At 36.5% G+C, this 18,535-nt stretch overlaps 1 protein-coding gene across 3 annotated transcripts in view; it reads right to left on the bottom strand.

The window, feature by feature from the left end:
- TTC28 (tetratricopeptide repeat domain 28) overlaps nt 1–18,535 on the bottom strand; it is a 621,832-nt gene that overhangs the window by 561,067 nt on the left and 42,230 nt on the right. For all 3 annotated transcript variants that reach the window (XM_078060812.1, XM_078060814.1, XM_078060813.1), the window contains exon 2: nt 15,587–15,865. In XM_078060812.1, the coding sequence (XP_077916938.1) occupies nt 15,587–15,865 (279 nt within the window). The remainder of the gene's footprint in view (nt 1–15,586; nt 15,866–18,535) is intronic.

Here is an 18,535-nt window from a genome sequence, read left to right as displayed (position 1 = left end):
ACCCCAAACACCTGAAACATAACTTCAAATGCATACAAATAATAAACCTGTCATAAAATCACATATTTAAAACATACAAAATAATAGCCTTTATTAATAATAAGAAAGCATTTGGTCCCAAAGATAAATTGGTAATAACATTGGTTTTGGTAATGACATTTATAACATTAATAGAAGTAACAGCTGGATGAGATGGATTTTACTTACGAAAGCATAATAGAGTTTCACTTAAATTTAAGGTGTCATATTCCTGAATATGAAAAATCCCCTTCCATGGTTATCATTCCAACTGTCTAAAAAAAGCTTCTGAATAACTAAATTCTCACCTCCTTAAAAACAAGAATAAAATTATGCAAAAGAATTATGTAAGGAAGATAGTCAACTTTATTGTAAATATTTATTGCGAATTTAATATTTTTGACTCATAACTTTGATATAACTTTTGATATAACTTTATATATAACTTAGATAACAATATCTACAAAAACCGTAAGGTCAGGAGCCAATGGAAGGATCATAATGGTTTGGGGATCCCTAAAACATCCCATCCCCAGAAAATTATGTGACATAAAATATTTCAAAAGAGAGCAGCAGTGTTGGGTGATTAGAAAGAAATTAGAGACCTATAATTTTCATACATAGTATTCTTGATGGAGTGATTGTAGTGGTAAAAAAAAAAAAAAAAAAAAACTCTAATTAAAGATGTCCTCACTTAAACACTGGCTAAAGATTAAATACTTTTTATTGTCCGTTGTTAAAATGCATATTTTTAATCTTCTGATCCGTAGTCAGACGCGTTATCCATTGCGCCACTGGCCCACACCTTAAAATGCATATTTTTAGAGAATGGTCCATGTTAAGCTCACTATGAATGATTTTCTCAATCTTACCTTAAGACCAGGATTTAAAAGAGAGATGGGCAGAAAGAACATAGCTCTGGTTTTTCACAGTTTAATTTTTTTTTTTTAAGATTTTATTTATTTTTTGACAGAGAGAAAGACAGCGAGAGAGGGAACACAAGCAGGGGGAGTAGGAGAGGGAGAAGCAGGCTTCCCGCTGAGCAGGGAGCCCGATGCAGGGCTTGATCCAAGAACCCTGGGATCATGACCTGAGCCAAAGGCAGACGCTTAACGACTGAGCCACCCAGGCGCCCCTAAAGAAAAATGTTTTTTAAAAATCTGGAGAATTAGATGTTCATAGAGGGCTTTGAAAAACTCCAAATATTCTTGGGAATCTAGGAATATACAGGGCTATACACCTGTCCAAGAAAGACCCAGGAATGCCCTCATCTCTCACCCTGGCTGAGCTTGAGGTTCTACACAAGCAGGAAGTAAAGGCTAAGACAGAGTTGTAAACTGCCAGGGTACAGAAGATATGCCCAACACACAGGGAACTCTTCAACAAAGGGTGGGACACTTATTGGTTCAAGGCATTTATGGAAACTCTGTCCCATTAATAGCTGACCACTAAGCTATCTGAGCACAGATTTCAGTGGCTACACATGACAAAGAAGACAGACTTTAAAAATTTAGTTCAGGGAAGTAACTAACTCAAAAAAGGCGACAACAACAAAAGCAACAATAAACCCAGTGAAGGGATGGAAGGGGAAAAATCTGATTTTCAAAGTTGCCACATCATATTACTTAAAATGTCCAGCGTTCAATGAAAAATGATGACACGTAGAAAGGAACAGTAAGTATGGCCCACACACTGCAAAAAAAGCAGGCGATAGACACTGTCCCTGAAGAAATCCTAACATTGAACTTACTAGGCAAAGACTTTAAATCAGCTATTATAAACATGTTCAAAGTAAAGAAAATCATGCCTCAACAATTAAAGGACAATGTCTCACCAAATAGAGAATATCAAATAGATAGAACTTTTTGATAGAACTTGTATGATTTAAAAGACAGTGGCATAAAGCAGTAATATAAGACTATGCTGATGGGCTTATAATGATGAAAGATGTAATTTGTATGACACTCATAGCACAATAGATAAGGGAATGGAGCTATACCGGAGCAAAGTTTTTCTATGCTATTAAGATGAGGGGTTCCTGGCTGGCTCAGTCAGAAGAGCATGCAACTCTTGATCTTGGAGTCGTGAGTTTGAGCCACACAGGGGGTGTAGAGATTACTTAAATAAATAAAACATTTAAAAATTAAAATTAAAATTAAATTGATATATATTTAGATGCTAATTATGATCTCTAGGGCAACCACCAAGAAAATAACTAAAAAATATATAGTAAAGGAAACAAGTGAATGTAAATGGTACACTAGAAAATATTTACTTAGCATAAAAGAACAGAAAAAGGTATATAGAAATCAAATAACATAGAAATATAGAAAAAAGACATAAAAAATAAGCAACAAGGGGCACGTGGGTAGCTCAGTCGGTTAAGCGTCTGCCTTTAGCTCAGGTCATGGTCCCACGGTCCTGGGATCAAGCCCCACATCGGGCTCCCTGCTCAGCGGGGAGCTTGCTTCTCCATCTCTCTCTCTCTGCCACTCCCCCTGCTTGTGCTCTCTCGCTCTCTGTCAAATAAATAAATAAAATCTTTAAAAAAACAAACAAAAAGACAGTTACATTATTAGCAGTTAAATTAAATATAAATGGACTTATACTGGGATACTACACAGGACAAAGATTGGAAAAATGGATTTTTAAAAAAATGACACAACTGTATGCTGTCTATAAAACACTCACTTTAGTTTCCAAGACATAAACAGGTTGAAAAAGAAAGTATGGAAAAAGGATTTCATGCAAGCAGTAACCAAAAGAGAGAGGGAATGGCTCTATTAATTTCAGACAAAATAGATTTTAGAACCAAAATTGTTACTAAAGACAAAGAAGGGTATTCTATAATGATAAAAAGATCAGTCTCCCAGGAAGATATAATAATCATAAAAATATAAATAAACAAAAACAAAGCCCCCAAAATACATGAAGCGAAAACTGACAGAACTCAAGGGAGAAATAGAAAATTCAACTTCTGGGATGGATGCCTGCCTGGCTCAGTCAGAAGAACATGTGGCTCTTGATCTCAGGGTCATAAGTTCAATCAAGCTCCACATTGGGTGTAGAGATTACTAAAAAAAATTAAGTAAACCTTAAAAAAAAGAAAGGAAGGAAGAGAGGGAGGGAGGGAAAGAGAGAAAGAAAGAAAATTCAACCATAATTGAATTGTGGTTCATATCCCACAATTGGAGAGTTCATATCCCACTTTCAATAATTAGTAAGACCATCTATCATATCAACAAAGAAATAGGAGACTTGAACAACAAACACTACAAACTAACCAGACCTAATGGACATCTATAGAACACCTTATCCAACAACAGCAACACATTCTTCTCAAGTGCACATGAAATATTGTTGGGGACAGAAAATATGTTAGGCCATAAACCAAGCCCAAACAAATTTAAGGGGACTGATATGATACAAAGTATGTTCTCCAATCAGAATGGAATGAAATTTGGAATCAGTAACAGGGAAATCTGGAAAGTCACAAATACGTGAAAATTAAACATATGCATAACCTAGGGAAGGGCAAAAATGAACTATTGGGACTTCATCAAGATAAAAAGCTTTTGCAAAGCAAAGGAAACAGTCAACAAAACCAAAAGAGAATAGACAGAATGGGAGAAGATATTTGCAAATGACATATCAGATAAAGGGCTAGTATCCAAAATCTATAAAGAACTTATCAAACTCAACACCCAAAGAACAAATAATCCAATCAAGAAACGGGCAGAAGATATGAACAGACATTTTTCGAAAGAAGATATCCAAATGGCCAATAGACACATGAAAAAGTGCTCAACATCGCTCGGCATCAGGGAAATACAAATCAAAACCTCAATGAGATACCACCTCACACCAGTCAGAATGGCTAAAATTAACAAGTCAGGAAACAACAGATGTTGGCGAGGATATGGAGAAAGGGGAACCCTCCTACACTGTTGGTGGGAATGCAAGCTGGTGCAGCCACTCTGGAAGACAGTATGGAGGTTCCTCAAAAAGTTGAAAATAGAGCTACCCTATAACCCAGCAATTGCCCTACTGGGTATTTACCCCAAAGATACAAATGTAGTGATCCAAAGAGGCACATGCACCCCAGTGTTTATAGCAGCAATGTCCACAATAGCCAAACTATGGAAAGAGCCTAGATGTCCATCCACAGATGAATGGATAAAGATGTGGTGTATATATGTACAACGGAATATTATGCAGCCATCAAAAGGAATGAAATCTTGCCATTTGCAACGACGTGGATGGAACTAGAGGGTATTACGCTAAGCGAAATAAGTCAATCAGAGAAAGACAAGTAAGAGAGAGAATGAGAGACAGAGAGCATGAGAGGGGGAGGATCAGAGGGAGAAGTAGACTCCCCGCTGAGCAGGGGAGAAGATATTTATGGTATGCTTTACAATTAATGGGAAAGTCCCCCTGTGGAACTTTCCCTTATATAGTTTTTATATAGTTACACCATATGAAAATCCACCATTCCTTTGGGTTTCTTTTCCTATGGAATCCTTAAAGAATATAACTATTTTGTAACTCATAATTCACACTAAAATTATATAAACTACTTCACAAATAACATGTCTGAACAGATGTGATTCAAGAAAATTCCAAACCAGAAAGATCAAGGGTATAAACTTAAAATAAAATAGATAAAACTGAAAAGGGATATGTTCTACGAAGGAGGGTATATGATTATGTACCACACTGTGTATATGATCTGACAAAGAATACTGGGGTAAATTATAAGGATGGCTACAGATTCCTCCATTTCTATATATGTCCTTGGGTAATCCCCTCCTTTGGTGGTTCTGGGCTTGGCCATGTGACTTACCCTGGCCAATGGGATAATAGCATATATGGTACAATCAGACTCACAATATGCTTGTGCATTGCTGCTTCCACTCTCCTGCAGTTGTAGAAATCCTACAATTGCCATGGGAAGAAGCCTAGGAAAACCTGCAAGATGATAAGAGACACATGGCGCAGTTGCTGTTATTCTCCTAGCCAGCAGCATACCAAGTGTCAGAATGTGAGTGAGACAGTCTTAGATGATCCAACCATCAGGCAAACCTCTAGTTGAACTTGAACACATGAGCAAGCCCAGCAGAAATCAGCTGAGTCAGTCCAGATCAGAAAAGCCACTCAGCAGGCATCAGAATCTTGAGCTAAATAAATGGTTGGTTGTTATTTTAAGTCACTGTTTTGGAGTGATTTGTTACAAAGCAAAAACTAGTAGATACAAGTACAGATCAACAATGCATTCTTTTTTTTTAATCATGGGAAAGAGGTAGAATACCAAAACAATGAAAAAAGATTAATATGCTAAATTAAAAAAAGAAGACAAATCAACTAAAGACAGTAGCAGAACTATGCTTACCTATAGTAAATGCCTATTTGATATTTATTGAGAACAAATAAATGAAATCAAATAAATGAAATAGAGCACACTTAAAAAAGAGCAAGAGGATCTGTTAAGTTATTCAAAAGAGCGTATGTCCTCTATACCTGGCAAAAAATAATTCTTCCTCTTCCCTCTGCAATAGATAGATCTTAATGGAATATTTTATCCATTTCATCATCACACTATTTAAAAAATGATCAGCAGAAACTGCAAGTATTCAGGAGATTACTGAGATTATTATAAAGAGAAGAAAAGTGCTCAAAAGATATTTGGGTAGTTTGACTAAAAGTTATATGTGTCTACATACAAATATCATCATGATGATAATGATCATCATTAATAACCATAATATGTTAATAACCTATATGTGAAAAACGCTGTCCTAAGCACCTAACGTTATTGTATTTAATCCTCAATACAATCCTTCAAGGTCTGTGATGTTAACCCAGCTTGCAAATGGGAAAAGTGAGGCATATGGAGGTAAAGCAAGATGTAAGGAGGAAAAACCCTAGCTCCAACTCCAAAGACCCAGCAGTTCTCGCTTCACATGTATATTGTTTCAATATACACGAATTTCAGTCAGTTACCACAGTTAAATGACTCCAAATCCCTACTAATGCAATTTAAATTTCAATTAGCATGGTATATTAACTGTGAGTAAATGCATAAAGTGCAAATGCCGCTGCTGGTTCTTCACTCCACATTTTGCTATATAATTAAGAAAGATGCATCCTGATTACTGACCAATCACATCACTTGTTTCAAAGTCTGTGGTGATTGGCCACTGCACATCTGTTTTCAGCTCACACAGAAACAGCAGAAAGGTAGTTGTGTTGCCTCTTTATCTTCCAGTGAGAAACCTATGTGGTCACTTTATAAAAATGGGTTTTTGAAAAAGAACTGAGGAGTAAAGGGGCACCTGGGTGGCCCAGTCAGTTAAGCATTCCACTCTTGGTTTCAGCTCAGGTCATGATCTCAGGGTCTTGATATTGAGGCCCGCTACCAGCTCGCCATGGAGTCTGCTTGAGATTCTCTCTCTGCCTTCCTCTCAGCCCCTCCCACTCATTCTCTCTCTCAAATAAATAAATGTCTTTTAAAAAAAAGGAATTGAGGAATAAAAATGAGTGCAGCAAAGAAATAAAGAGTGATAATGCTGGAGGTAAAATTCAAATCAAACATAAAGGGAGTTATAGAAGAAACAGCTGACCATGGGAAAGTTGACACAGCCACTGTTCAAGAGGTCCAGTTGGAAGAACTTAGTGAGGATGAACTTGTCAACATAAATGAGGAAAGTAGTGACAAAAAGGCTGAAATGTTCCAGAGAACGTGATGCTGGCAAAATTACTATAACTACAGGAATGCTCAATCAATAAAGATTAACATTTTAGAAGCCAATCCAAACTAGAAAGTAGTATGACAATTTGCCAAGGCATAGAAAAGATACTCTGTATTGTAAGTTATAAGATGAGAAGAAAACAGCGAGCACTGTTCAAATAACTACAGATAAGTTTTCTACAGAAAAATAAAACAAATTCGCAATGTTTCTAACATTTTAAATCACAGTGTACTAAATAAATATTAGTTTTAATAATTTTTCCATTCCTTATATGCTTATAATCCACAGTAAGAGAGTTTTTAGTGTTTTGACAAAAACTTTTAAAGGTCACAGAATAGTCAAAATTGTTGCAAAGTTCACACTGCAAGATTTTTCAGCTTGTATAGTTGTTTCTATGGTAATGTGTTACCATGCAAAGCAAGGACTGCCTGTATGTCCTATTTACATTACACTGTGCTATCTCACTAAACACATGAAAGGTTATAATGTAAGAGATTTGAAAGAAATGTTAGATTCCTTCCACAACTGATTAAAAAGTGGACTAAACATGGGGCGCCTGGGTGGCTCAGTCAGTTAAGCGTCTGCCTTCAACCCAGGTCATGATCCCGGAGTCAAAGGATCGAGTCCCTCATTGGGCTCCCTGCTCAGCAGAGTCCACTTCTCCCTTTGCCCCTCAACCCACTCATGCTCTCTCTCACTCTGTCTCCCTCTCAAATAAATAAATAAAATTTTTAAAGATTTTATTTATTTATTTGACAGAGAGAGACACAGCGAGAGAGTGAACACAAGCAGGGGGAGTGGGAGAGGAAGAAGCAGGCTTCCCGCCAAGCAGGGAGCCCGATGCGGGGCTCGATCCCAGCTCAATGTGGGGCTCGATCCCATGGGATCATGACCTGAGCCGAAGGCAGACGCTTAACGACTGAGCCACCCAGGCGCCCCTAAATAAAATCTCTAAAAAAAAAAAAAGTGGACTAAACCTATTGAGGAATTTGGCTAATTTCAAACAAAAACTTCTAAACTGTTCAAGGGATAAGTTTATGGTCTGTGATGTCTGCATCCATAGAAGTCTTCAATAAGAAATGTACAATTAATCTCTTAATTTTCTCATTGATTTAGACACTAAGGTTTTAAAAAATAGAAAAAAAGTTTAAAAATTTAAGGGGTCCAGCAAGGTCTGGGCTATAAAATAAGTAGAAGACAAATTTTCAAGGAATTTTCAAGCTAGTTTAAGACTCAGATAAAATTCAAGTAACATGTCTATATAACAATATAAGTAATTAATTGAAATTAACAATAGACAATGTTATATTCACAGAAGCTCAATGTAGCTTTCAGGGAAAGGTGAGAATTGAACTAGGCTTACTTTACCAAATAACAGAGCAAGGGAGAAAACTCCAGGCACAGAGCTTGGCATAAAAAGGAAGGAAGAAGAAAGAAGAAAAGACTTGATCAACAAGAACAGTGGGTTTGTCAGCACAATAGCAAGAAATAAAGGAGCAAATGAGACCACTTGTGCAGAGCCTTGAATATCAGGTCACTTGGAAACATGGAACAACAGAAAGTTTCTCATGAGAACATTGTTATGATAAAAAATGTCACAACAAAATAAGAATGAAACTATAATAACCTAGACTGTAATACTGGCTGTGGAAATAAAATGCATAAAATATATATGGACTACATTCAAGAAAGAATGCAGAAGACTCACTGACCAATTCAAAGAATGAAAAAGGAAAAGGAGATAAATATTCTAAATGAATGAGACCAGTAACTGGGAACAATGACCCCAAAAAGAGAACTCCAAACATCAAGAAAGCCGCTGGGTCTAAGGAGGCAAGATGACTTTGTTGGGGATCCACTGAACATAGACCTTATATCACTGGAAAGACATCACTTCTGCTTCCACTAACTACTAAGCAAGATCCTAGTGAACCCACTCCCACACAGAAAACAACTATAAAATCTAGATATAATACAAAAAGGACCTACCTGAAAGCACTGGAGAGTGAAGAGAAAGCAGACAGATTCTGGAGGAAGACAGCTGTGAGGTTAATTCCCAATCAGAGTGGTGAGCAGGGTGACAGGAACACTGTCCTTCTGGCTGAGGAAATCAGAATACTGAAGCACAGGAACCACTGCCTTTGGGCAAGGAGGAAAGCAATCCCAGAAGGAAAAGAACCAGAAAAAAGATACTCAAATTCTGTCTACCTACATCTTTAGTTAACCCTCGAGTTATACAGATATGGAACAAATTTAAAGCACTTCAAATAAAGACAAAACATCTGCACTGAAACTAGAGCTGCAATTCAAGAAACAAAGTAGGCAATACTATTCTAACCAAGATAAAAACCTGCCAAACAACATCAACAACAATCAAAAACAATGAAAAACTCTCAAGAGAAAAAAACAAATCAACTCAAAAAGTAGTCCAAAAAACCCAATAAACAATAGGAAATGAGTAACAGAGGAACAAAAACAGAGAATACAAAGAAAAAAAATGGTACAGAAAAAAGTCAACACCATCAATAATTACATTAAATGGTAACTGATAAAGATTCCAATTAAAAGGCAGAGACTGACAAAATTTATTTAAAAGGCGAGAAGCAATTATACACTATCCAAAAGAGATAAATATTAAATATAAAGGCCCAGGGAAGTTGAAAATATATGGGCATAAGAAATGATATATAATGCAAAAAGAAGTAAAAGAAAGTTGGAGTGGTTATATTAGTATCAAACAAAATAGATGTTAGGACAATAATTACCACCACAGATAAAAAGGGACCTTGCATAGGGGCGCTGGGTAGCTCAGTCGTTAAGCGTCTGCCTCAGCTCAGGTCATGATCCCAGGGTCCTGGGATCGAGCCCCGCATCGGGCTCCCTGCTCAGCGGGAAGCCTGCTTCTCCCTCTCCCGCTCCCCCTGCTTGTGTTCCCTCTCTCGCTGTCTCTCTCTCTCTGTGTCAAATAAATAAATAAAATCTTAAAAAAAAAAAAAGCATAGAAATTGATGAAAGAGAAAATGTACAATAATACTGAGTATCAATGAAACTAATACCTGATTGAATAGAAAGATGAAAAAAATTGATAAATCTTTAAGCAGACTAATGAGACAAAAGAGAGAAGACATAAATTAACAGTATCAGGAATGAAAGAAAGGACATCACTAAAGATCCCACAAAAATTGAAAGGATAATAAGGGAATGTTATTAACAACTTTATACCAATAAACTTGCAACCCAAATTAAACGTAAAAATTTACTGAAAGAAACAAAATACCAAACTAATCTAATTAGAATTAGAAAATTTGAATGGTCTTATATCAATCAAAGAAATTGAATTCATAATTAAAACCTTTCCACAAAGAAAAATCCATGTAAAGATAGCTTCCTTGGTGAATTCTACTGAATACTTAAGGAAGAAATAATACCAATCCAACATAAACTCTTTTTTTTTAAAGATTTTATTTATTTACTTGAGAGAGAGAGAAAACGAGAGAGAGAGAGAGAGAGCACAAGCAAGGGGTGGGCAGAGGGAGAAGGAGAAATAGACGACCCTGCAGAGCAGGGAGCCCGACGTGGGTCATCCCAGGACCTCAGGATCATGACCTAAGCCGAAGGCAGACACTAAACCGACTGAGCCACCCAGGTGCCCCTGCCAACATAAACTCTTCCAGAAAATACAAGAAGAGAGAACACTTCACAACTCATTGTATATGGCCAGTATCACTTTGATACCAAAACCAGACAAAGACATCATCAAAAATGAAAATACAGATCAATATACTTCATAAAGATAGATGCAAAAACTCTTAACAACTGGGTGCCTGGGTGGCTCAGTTGGTGAAGCATCTGCCTTCAGCTCACGTCATGATCCCAGGGTCCTGGAATCAAGCCCCACCTGGGGCTCTGTGCTCAGTGGGGAACCTATTTCTCCCTCTCCCTCTGCCTGCTGCTCCCCCTGCTTGTGCACCCTCTCTCTCTGTGAAATAAATAATTTAATTTAATTAAATAAACTCTTGGGGCACCTGGGTGGCTTAGTTGGTTAAGTGACTGCCTTCGGCTCAGGTCATGATCCCAGGGTCTTGGGATCGAGCCCTGCATCAGGCTCCCTGCTCAGCAGGGAACCTGCTTCTCCCTCTCCATCTGCCACTCCCCCTGCTTGTGTTCTCCTCCTGTCTCTCTGTCAAATAAATAAATAAAATCCTTAAAAAAAAAACAAAAACACACTTAACAAAATTATAGCAAATCATATCCAACAATATATAAGAAGGATAAGACATAATGACTAAGTGGTATTTATCCTGTGAATGCAAGGTTGGCTTAACATCCAAAAACAAGATCAATTTAATACTAAAAGACTGAGAAAAAAATTATGATTTCAATAAATGAAGGAAAAAATTGACAAAATTCAGCACTCAGTCATAATAGAAATTGAAGGGAACATCCTCCACTGGATTAAGGACATCATCCTCAACAATAAAAAGCTTAAAGCTTTCCCACTAAGATCAGGAATGACTAAAGTAAGTTGGCTCTCACCATTTCTATTCAAAATTATATTGGATATCCTAACCAGTACAATGGAACAAGAGAAAGAAATAAAAAGCATATGCAAAGAAAGAAAGAAGTAGAACGGTCATTACTTACAGATTATATAATCATGTACTAAAAAATCCTAAAGCATCTGCAAAAAAATGCCACTAGAACTTAAAAGTGAATTCAACACTGTCACATGAAACAAAGTACAAAAATACATTATATTTCTGTAGACTAGCAATGAAAAAATAGAAAATAGAAAATTTTAAATCAATTTACAATAGCATCAGAAAGCAAAATACTTACGGGGCACCTGGGTGCCTCAGTAGGTTAAGTGTCTAACTCTTGGTTTCAGCTTAGGTCATGATCTCAGTGTCATGAGATGGAGCCCTGCATGGGGCTCCATGCTCATGGCAGAGTCCACTTGTCCCTCTCCCTCCCCCTCTGTCCTTCCCCCTCTACCCTTCCCCAACTCCATGCACATACGTGCACAAGCACATGCTCTCTCTCTCTAAAATAAGTAAATAAAATATTTTTTAAAATAAGCAAAATACTTAGGAATATTTTTTTTAATTGTGCAAGAAGTAAACACTGAAAACTATAAAAAGTTGCAAAGGAAAATGAAAAGAGTACTAAATAAATGGAGAGATATACCATGTTCATGGATTAGAAGACTGAACAATGTTAAAATGGCAATTCTCTCCAAATTGCTCTAAAAGTTCAATGCAATCCCATTAATTTCCCAGTTGGCTTTTGAAGAAATTGATAAGCTGATTTCATAACTTACATTGAAATGCAGAGAGAATAACAAAAACAAACTAGAAAAAGAAAAACAAAGATGGAAGACTCACAATACCTGACGTCAAGACATAAAATAAAAAAAATTAAAAAATAAAAAAAAGACATAAAATAAAGCTACAGTAATCAAGACAGTGTGGTTAGGGCATAGGACAGATAGACAGATCAATGGAACAAAATAGAGACCAATAATAGCCCCATATTTTTATGGTCAAATGGTTTGTGGCAAAGGTACCAAAGATAATTCAATGGGGAAAGGACAGTCTTTTCAACAAATGTTGCTGGAACATGGTTATCTATACTGAAAAAAAAATAAATAAATCTTGACCTCTATCTCATACCCTGAAAGAATCATAGACATAAAGGTAAAAAACTATAAAAATTCTAGGGACACCTGGGTGGCTCAGTCGTTAAGCATCTGCCTTTAGTTCAGGTCATGATCCCAGGGTCCTGGGATCGAGCCCCGCATCGGGCTCCCTGCTCAGCAGGAAGCCTGCTTCTCCCTCTCCCACTCCCCCTGCTTGTGTTCCCTCTCTCACTGTGTCTCTCTCTGTCAAATAAATAAATAAAATCTTTAAAAAAAAAAAAAACTAAAAATTCTAGAAAAGAACCTAAGAAAAACTTTATAACCCTGAGTAAGATAAATATTTCTTAAACAGGACACAAAAAGAATGAACATAAACAGACAATAGCTAAGAGACAGGGATAAGTATCATAATTTAGTAATAAGACTGGGCTTATTGTTTTTGGGAGGCTTTCACAGTGCTTTGTTCATACCTCTTTTGCAGCCCATATCAAACCAAAATCATTTTTCATTCAGACAAAATACACATAAATAAAAGACTCTCTATCCAATCTCCGGAACCCTTGGATGTTTACATAAAAAACTACCACAGAGACAGTTTGGAAGAGAGAGAAATTGGGTTTTATGTTTTCCCTCATCAAACTAGACAATACTGACATTTCAGAGAAACACTTCAGAAAGGCAAAAGGATTATACTGAAAAAGTTAAAAAAGTCAAAATGAAAAAGAAAAGTGAAATGATAAAATTTCAAGACATATCTTTATAACAAAAGAGTACACGTGAATCTTCTTTTACAGAGTGAGTATATTCCTAGAAAAATAAGTATAAAATCAAGTTTTTTTGAAATGAAAAAGAATTATGCAGCAGTGGAAATTTCTTTATAATTTTATTTTGAATCACATTGTATATGAAAACCTGTTCATAATCTCAATAATAAAAACTAATTTATATTTTATATAATTCTAGATACCCCTGTTAAGTTTGCTTAAAGTCAAATATGGAGCTAAATTTTTTTTTTTTTTTAAGATTTTATTTATTTGACAGAGAGAGACAGCAAGAGAGGGAACACAAGCAGAGGGAGTGGGAGAGGGAAAAGCAGGCTTCCCGTAGAGCAGGGAGCCCGATGTGGGGCTCGATCCCAGGACCCTGGGATCATGACCTGAGCCGAAGGCAGACGCTTAACGACTGAGCCACCCAGGCGCCCCTGGAGCTAAAATATTAATGCAACTGTAAATATACAACAACTTCACTTATCATAAAAGGAAAAATATCAGGGGCGCCCCTGGAGCTAAAATATTAATGCAACTGTAAATATACAACTTCACTTATCACAAAAGGAAAAATATCAGGGGCGCCTGGGTGGCTCAGTAAGCATCTGCCTTTGGCTCAGATCATGATCCCAGCGTCCCGGATCGAGCCCGTACCGGGCTCCCTGCCCCGCGGGGAGCCTGCTTCTCCCTCTCCCACTCCTCCTGCTTGTGTTCCCTCTCTCGCTGTGTCTCTCTCTGTCAAATAAATAAATAAAATCTTTAATAAAAAAAAAAAAGGAAAAAAATCAGAGACTAAACCTTGATAGAAGTTACCTTAAAAGGCTGATTTTTCATCTAGAATCATAAAAGTGCACCTTTTAAAGCCATTTTTGTGTGAGTTAAATCACAAGACATTGACAAAAGAAAGTGGAATGACATAGAGAAAGGAAAAGGATAAAAGTTTAAAAGTGTTCACAAATAGGGGGCACCTAAGTGGCAGCTGGTTAAGCGGGGGACTCTTGGTTTCAGCTCACGTGGTGATCTCAGAGTTGTGGGATCAAGCCCAACGTCAGGAGTGTGCTTAAGACTTCTATCCCTCTCCCTCTGCCCCTCCCCGCTCTCTTGCTCTCTCTGAAATAATCTTTTTTTTTAAGTGTTCACAAATATAAGAAGAATATAAAATAAGTAGACCCAAAAAAGGAAGGAATGGAGATGCTTAATTTGAAAATTAAGTTATTTATCAGGCTCATTGCACCAATACAGACTTTAAAAGAAAAAGGAAATGAGAAAGAGAAGACACATGCCAAGTCTTGCTAGAATAATTTACTGATTTGTACCTTTAATAAAAATGTCACAGTCAAAGCTATTATCTACCAAACACATACTATGAACAAGTAACATATTATCTCTGACTCTTAAGTAGCCTTACAAGATAAGTATTATTATCCCATTTATCTTAACCCTAGAGAGGTTAAGAAATTTACCAAAAGCCATACTGTCATTAACAAAAGAGAAGGAATTTGAACCTGGGTCTGTCCTTTGATAACAGCATTCTAACTCCCAAATGATGTCATATAACAATTTTTTTAAACACTTTGTTTAATCTATAATAATTATAGTTACAAAAGAACTCCTTTAGGGAATTACAAAATACTAAACAATTCATGAGGCAGCAGCAAAACTGGAAATTCCACTGAATGAGGACAAAAATACCCACCAGAGTTGAAGTATAAATTAATATGACTATGACATTAATAAGACAGTAAGGATATTTTTAAAATCTCTAGCAAATATCCATCAACTTTTGTTAACATAACAGAAAGCCAAGAACAGGATCAAATGCTTTTGTGATTCAGTAAAAAAAATATCTCAAACATTTCAGCACATCTTAAGAAATATTTTCTAAAATAGACTGGGGGTTAGACGGTGAATAGGCACACTGAAAACAAAGTATGTACAAAGCAAAGATAACTCAAGTCTTAAACTATTCAAAGAAACATAGATAATTAAAATGATGTATTAGAAAAAATAAGTTTCTCTGATTAAATACCATCTGAAAACAAGCAGTCATTAACAGGGAATACTAAAATTATTTTAAGTTGAAAGAAAGAAACCATCTCTATCTGAAACATCTGTGCAAAAAGAAGATGTCAAAACCTATACAAATGACTAAAATATATCCTATCAAGGAGCTAAGTGGAAAAAAAAAATACAAATTCCAAACATACAGGAAAAGAATTAAACTTGAACATGGACAGCAGTTTCCAAGCATTAAAAAGGGAAGCCATTCCCTAGTGTACCAGCTCAATGAGGCCCTTCTACACTTCACTGATATACAGACTATTAAAATATTAATAACTGCAAATTCAATAAAATGTTACATTAAAATAAGAAATCAGCACAAAAGAATCTGTGAAAGTAAATGAAATTTCTACCTTTGGCCATTTGGGATTGAGAAGTCGAGCTTTGATTGCATCATCCAGTGCCTTGTCATACTGCTGGATTTTCATATAGGCTGCAGATCTATTGCTGTATAAGATGCAGTTCTGAGGGTCAACAGCCAAGGCTTCATTGTACAGAACAATAGCTGTGTGAAAATCTCCATCATGACAGGCCTGGTTACTCTGACGAACCTTCTCAACAAATTCAGCTTTGCTCAACAATGGTCCATCAGGACTTCTCCGACCAAGAGTCTTAGCACCAAAGAGAGGAATCTACAAACAAAGAAACTTTGTCAGATAATCCAGAGGGTTTCACCCTTCTCTGAACTTTAAGAGAACAGGGAAATTCTTCATGGTCTGCTTTACACAGAAAACTTTTGTATGCTGAAAGACAATAAACTTTCCAAGAAGCAGCCAACATATTACCTTGAATACATATATATATATGTATATTTTTATATATACATATGGTTATAAACATATATATTTAAATTTTTTTGATTGAGAAAGTGAATGAATGAATGAATGAATACAAAAGAAAACTCAGGCTTTTTTCCTTGGCAATTTACAGTTAATACTAAGGGAGGGCAATTGGCTGGCTCACTCAGTAGAGCATGAGACTCTTGATCTCAGGGTCCTAAGTTCGAGCCCCATGTTGTGTGTAGAGATTACATACATACATACAAAAAGTTATATTAAGGGAAAGAATACAAATATAAGCAAAATAGAAAATATGATCTTAATCATATTAAGACGGCTGCATTTAAAAAATGAAAGAAACAAGATCAAAATATTAACTATGCTAAGTTATCTCTGAATATAAAATTATGGGTTATTTTTATTTTGTTAAAATTTTCCCTTATCCAAATGTTATGCAATGACCATAAGTTTTAAACTTTTTTTTATTAAAGATTTTATTTATTTGAGAGAGAGAGAGCATGAGAGCTAGAGAGAGAGAGAGAGAGTTCGTGCACTAGCAGGGGGGAGGGGTAGAGAGGGAGGGAGAAGCAGACTCCCCACTGAACAGGGAGCCTGATGCGGGATTTGATCCCAACACCCTGGGATCATGACCTGAGCTGAAGGCAGACACTTAACTGACTGAGCCACCCAGGCGCCCAATTTTAAAATTGAAAAAAATAAAAATAAAAACAAAACTTTTAAAACATAAATTTTAGGAGCACCTGGGTGGCTCAGTCAGGTAAGCATCTGACTCTTGATCTCAGCTCAGGTCTTAATCTCAGGGTGGTAAGTTCAAGCCCTGCATTGGGTTCTGCGTTGGCCACGGAGCCTACTTAAAAAAAAAAAAAAATTTTAATGTATCAATGAACGTTTTTAGACTGGCAAATTTGGTAATTTGGCTATTACCATGGAATTTCAAAGACAAATGCCAGTTTTTGGAAATCAAAAAGAAAAAAAAAAACCTGCTGTAAACTGTATCTTGGCGATTTAAGACCTGTTTTTTATGTTGATTTTTTCCAAATCATTAAGTTTTCTATGACTTAATAATAGTGACCTTAAAACCAAAGGGAGTGAATGAGTCAAACATTACTCATTTTTAAACAGGAAAATCATGAACTGCATCAGAGTCCCAAGAGAAGAAACTTAAGACAGCAGTATCCAGACAGACAGTTCACAATTCTAATGAGGCTCGTCCTGAGTAAAATTAAAACAAAAAGTGTAAAAGTGTAATTTGCTTCCCCATGTCTTTCTTTAAGACTAAGTCCAATCCCTCCATTCAAAAGAGGACAGATCTGATATGTAACACACCAATACTTAGAAAAATAATAGAATCCCAAAGAGACATTTGCTTTAAAAAGGACAAATTCCACAGAAAGGAGGAAGAAAGGCAGAGCTGATCTCCTACATAGGCAGCCACTATTTTTCCTCTGTTTACAGGGATATCATGTCCTAGATTTCCAGGACAGTTTGAAACATTAAAATATCCTAGAAATTGCAAATATCAGGGTCCAGTTCTTTTTTTTTTTGTATTCATTTAAGAGAGAGAGCACAAGCAAGGGGAGCAGCAGCAGAGGGAGAGGGAGAAGCTGACTCCGCGCTGAGCAGGGAGCCCGATGCGGGGCTCAATCCCAGGACCCGATCCCAGGACCCAGAGATCATGACCCAAGCCAAAGGCAGACGCCCAACCATCTGAGTCACCCAGGCGCCCCTCGGTGTCCAGTTATATCCCTCAACTCCCTGATACTAGAAGTGGCTAAACTAAGAATGTATTCTGGTTAGTTTTTTGTTGTTGTTTTAAACTATGATCATGAAACATACTGCTTGAAAATGAATGGACTAATGCAACATTTAGCAAATAACAAGGATTTTCCTAAAGAGTCTTGATTTTTAATTATTTTATCTACGTAATCAAACCAATGTATGAGATACTGACAATGTATAAAACTGATTTCATTTTGAAAAATATACTCATCATGATTCCAAATAAGGGCAGTACTAGCCATAAGTTATGAAAGCCAATCTTGTATTTGAAAACTGAAGGGTATGACATAAAAATACAAATAACAGCCTTAAAAAGTAAAATGGTTAGGTTCAAATGTAGCCTAAAGGTGAAAAAGACATGTTCCTACTATTACAGCATTTCCTACTTGTCAGAGTAATAATTTTGGTTCATTGCCAATATAGATAAGAATCAAATTAACAAAAGAAGGGTTCTGGGGTGCCTGGGTGTCTCAGTCGGGTAAGCATTTGACTTCAGTGAAGGTCATGATCTCAGGGTCCTGGAACGGAGTTCCGGTCAGGCTCCATGCTCAGCAGAGAGTCTGATTCTCCCTATCCCTCTGCCCTTCCCTTATCCACCCCCCACTAGTGCTCTCTTAAATGAATGAATGAATGAATGAATAAATAAATAAATAAATAAATAAATAGTTCTGCATTCTATTACCTCCATATACAGTAACATTTCCCAAAATATGTTCCTCTAAG

The sequence above is a fragment of the Halichoerus grypus genome, chromosome 13 (genome assembly GCF_964656455.1).
Source record: "Halichoerus grypus chromosome 13, mHalGry1.hap1.1, whole genome shotgun sequence".
NCBI classification, from domain to species: domain Eukaryota; kingdom Metazoa; phylum Chordata; class Mammalia; order Carnivora; family Phocidae; genus Halichoerus; species Halichoerus grypus.
Note: the sequence above shows the minus strand (reverse complement) of the source record. Positions and strands in the feature narration are given on the sequence as shown.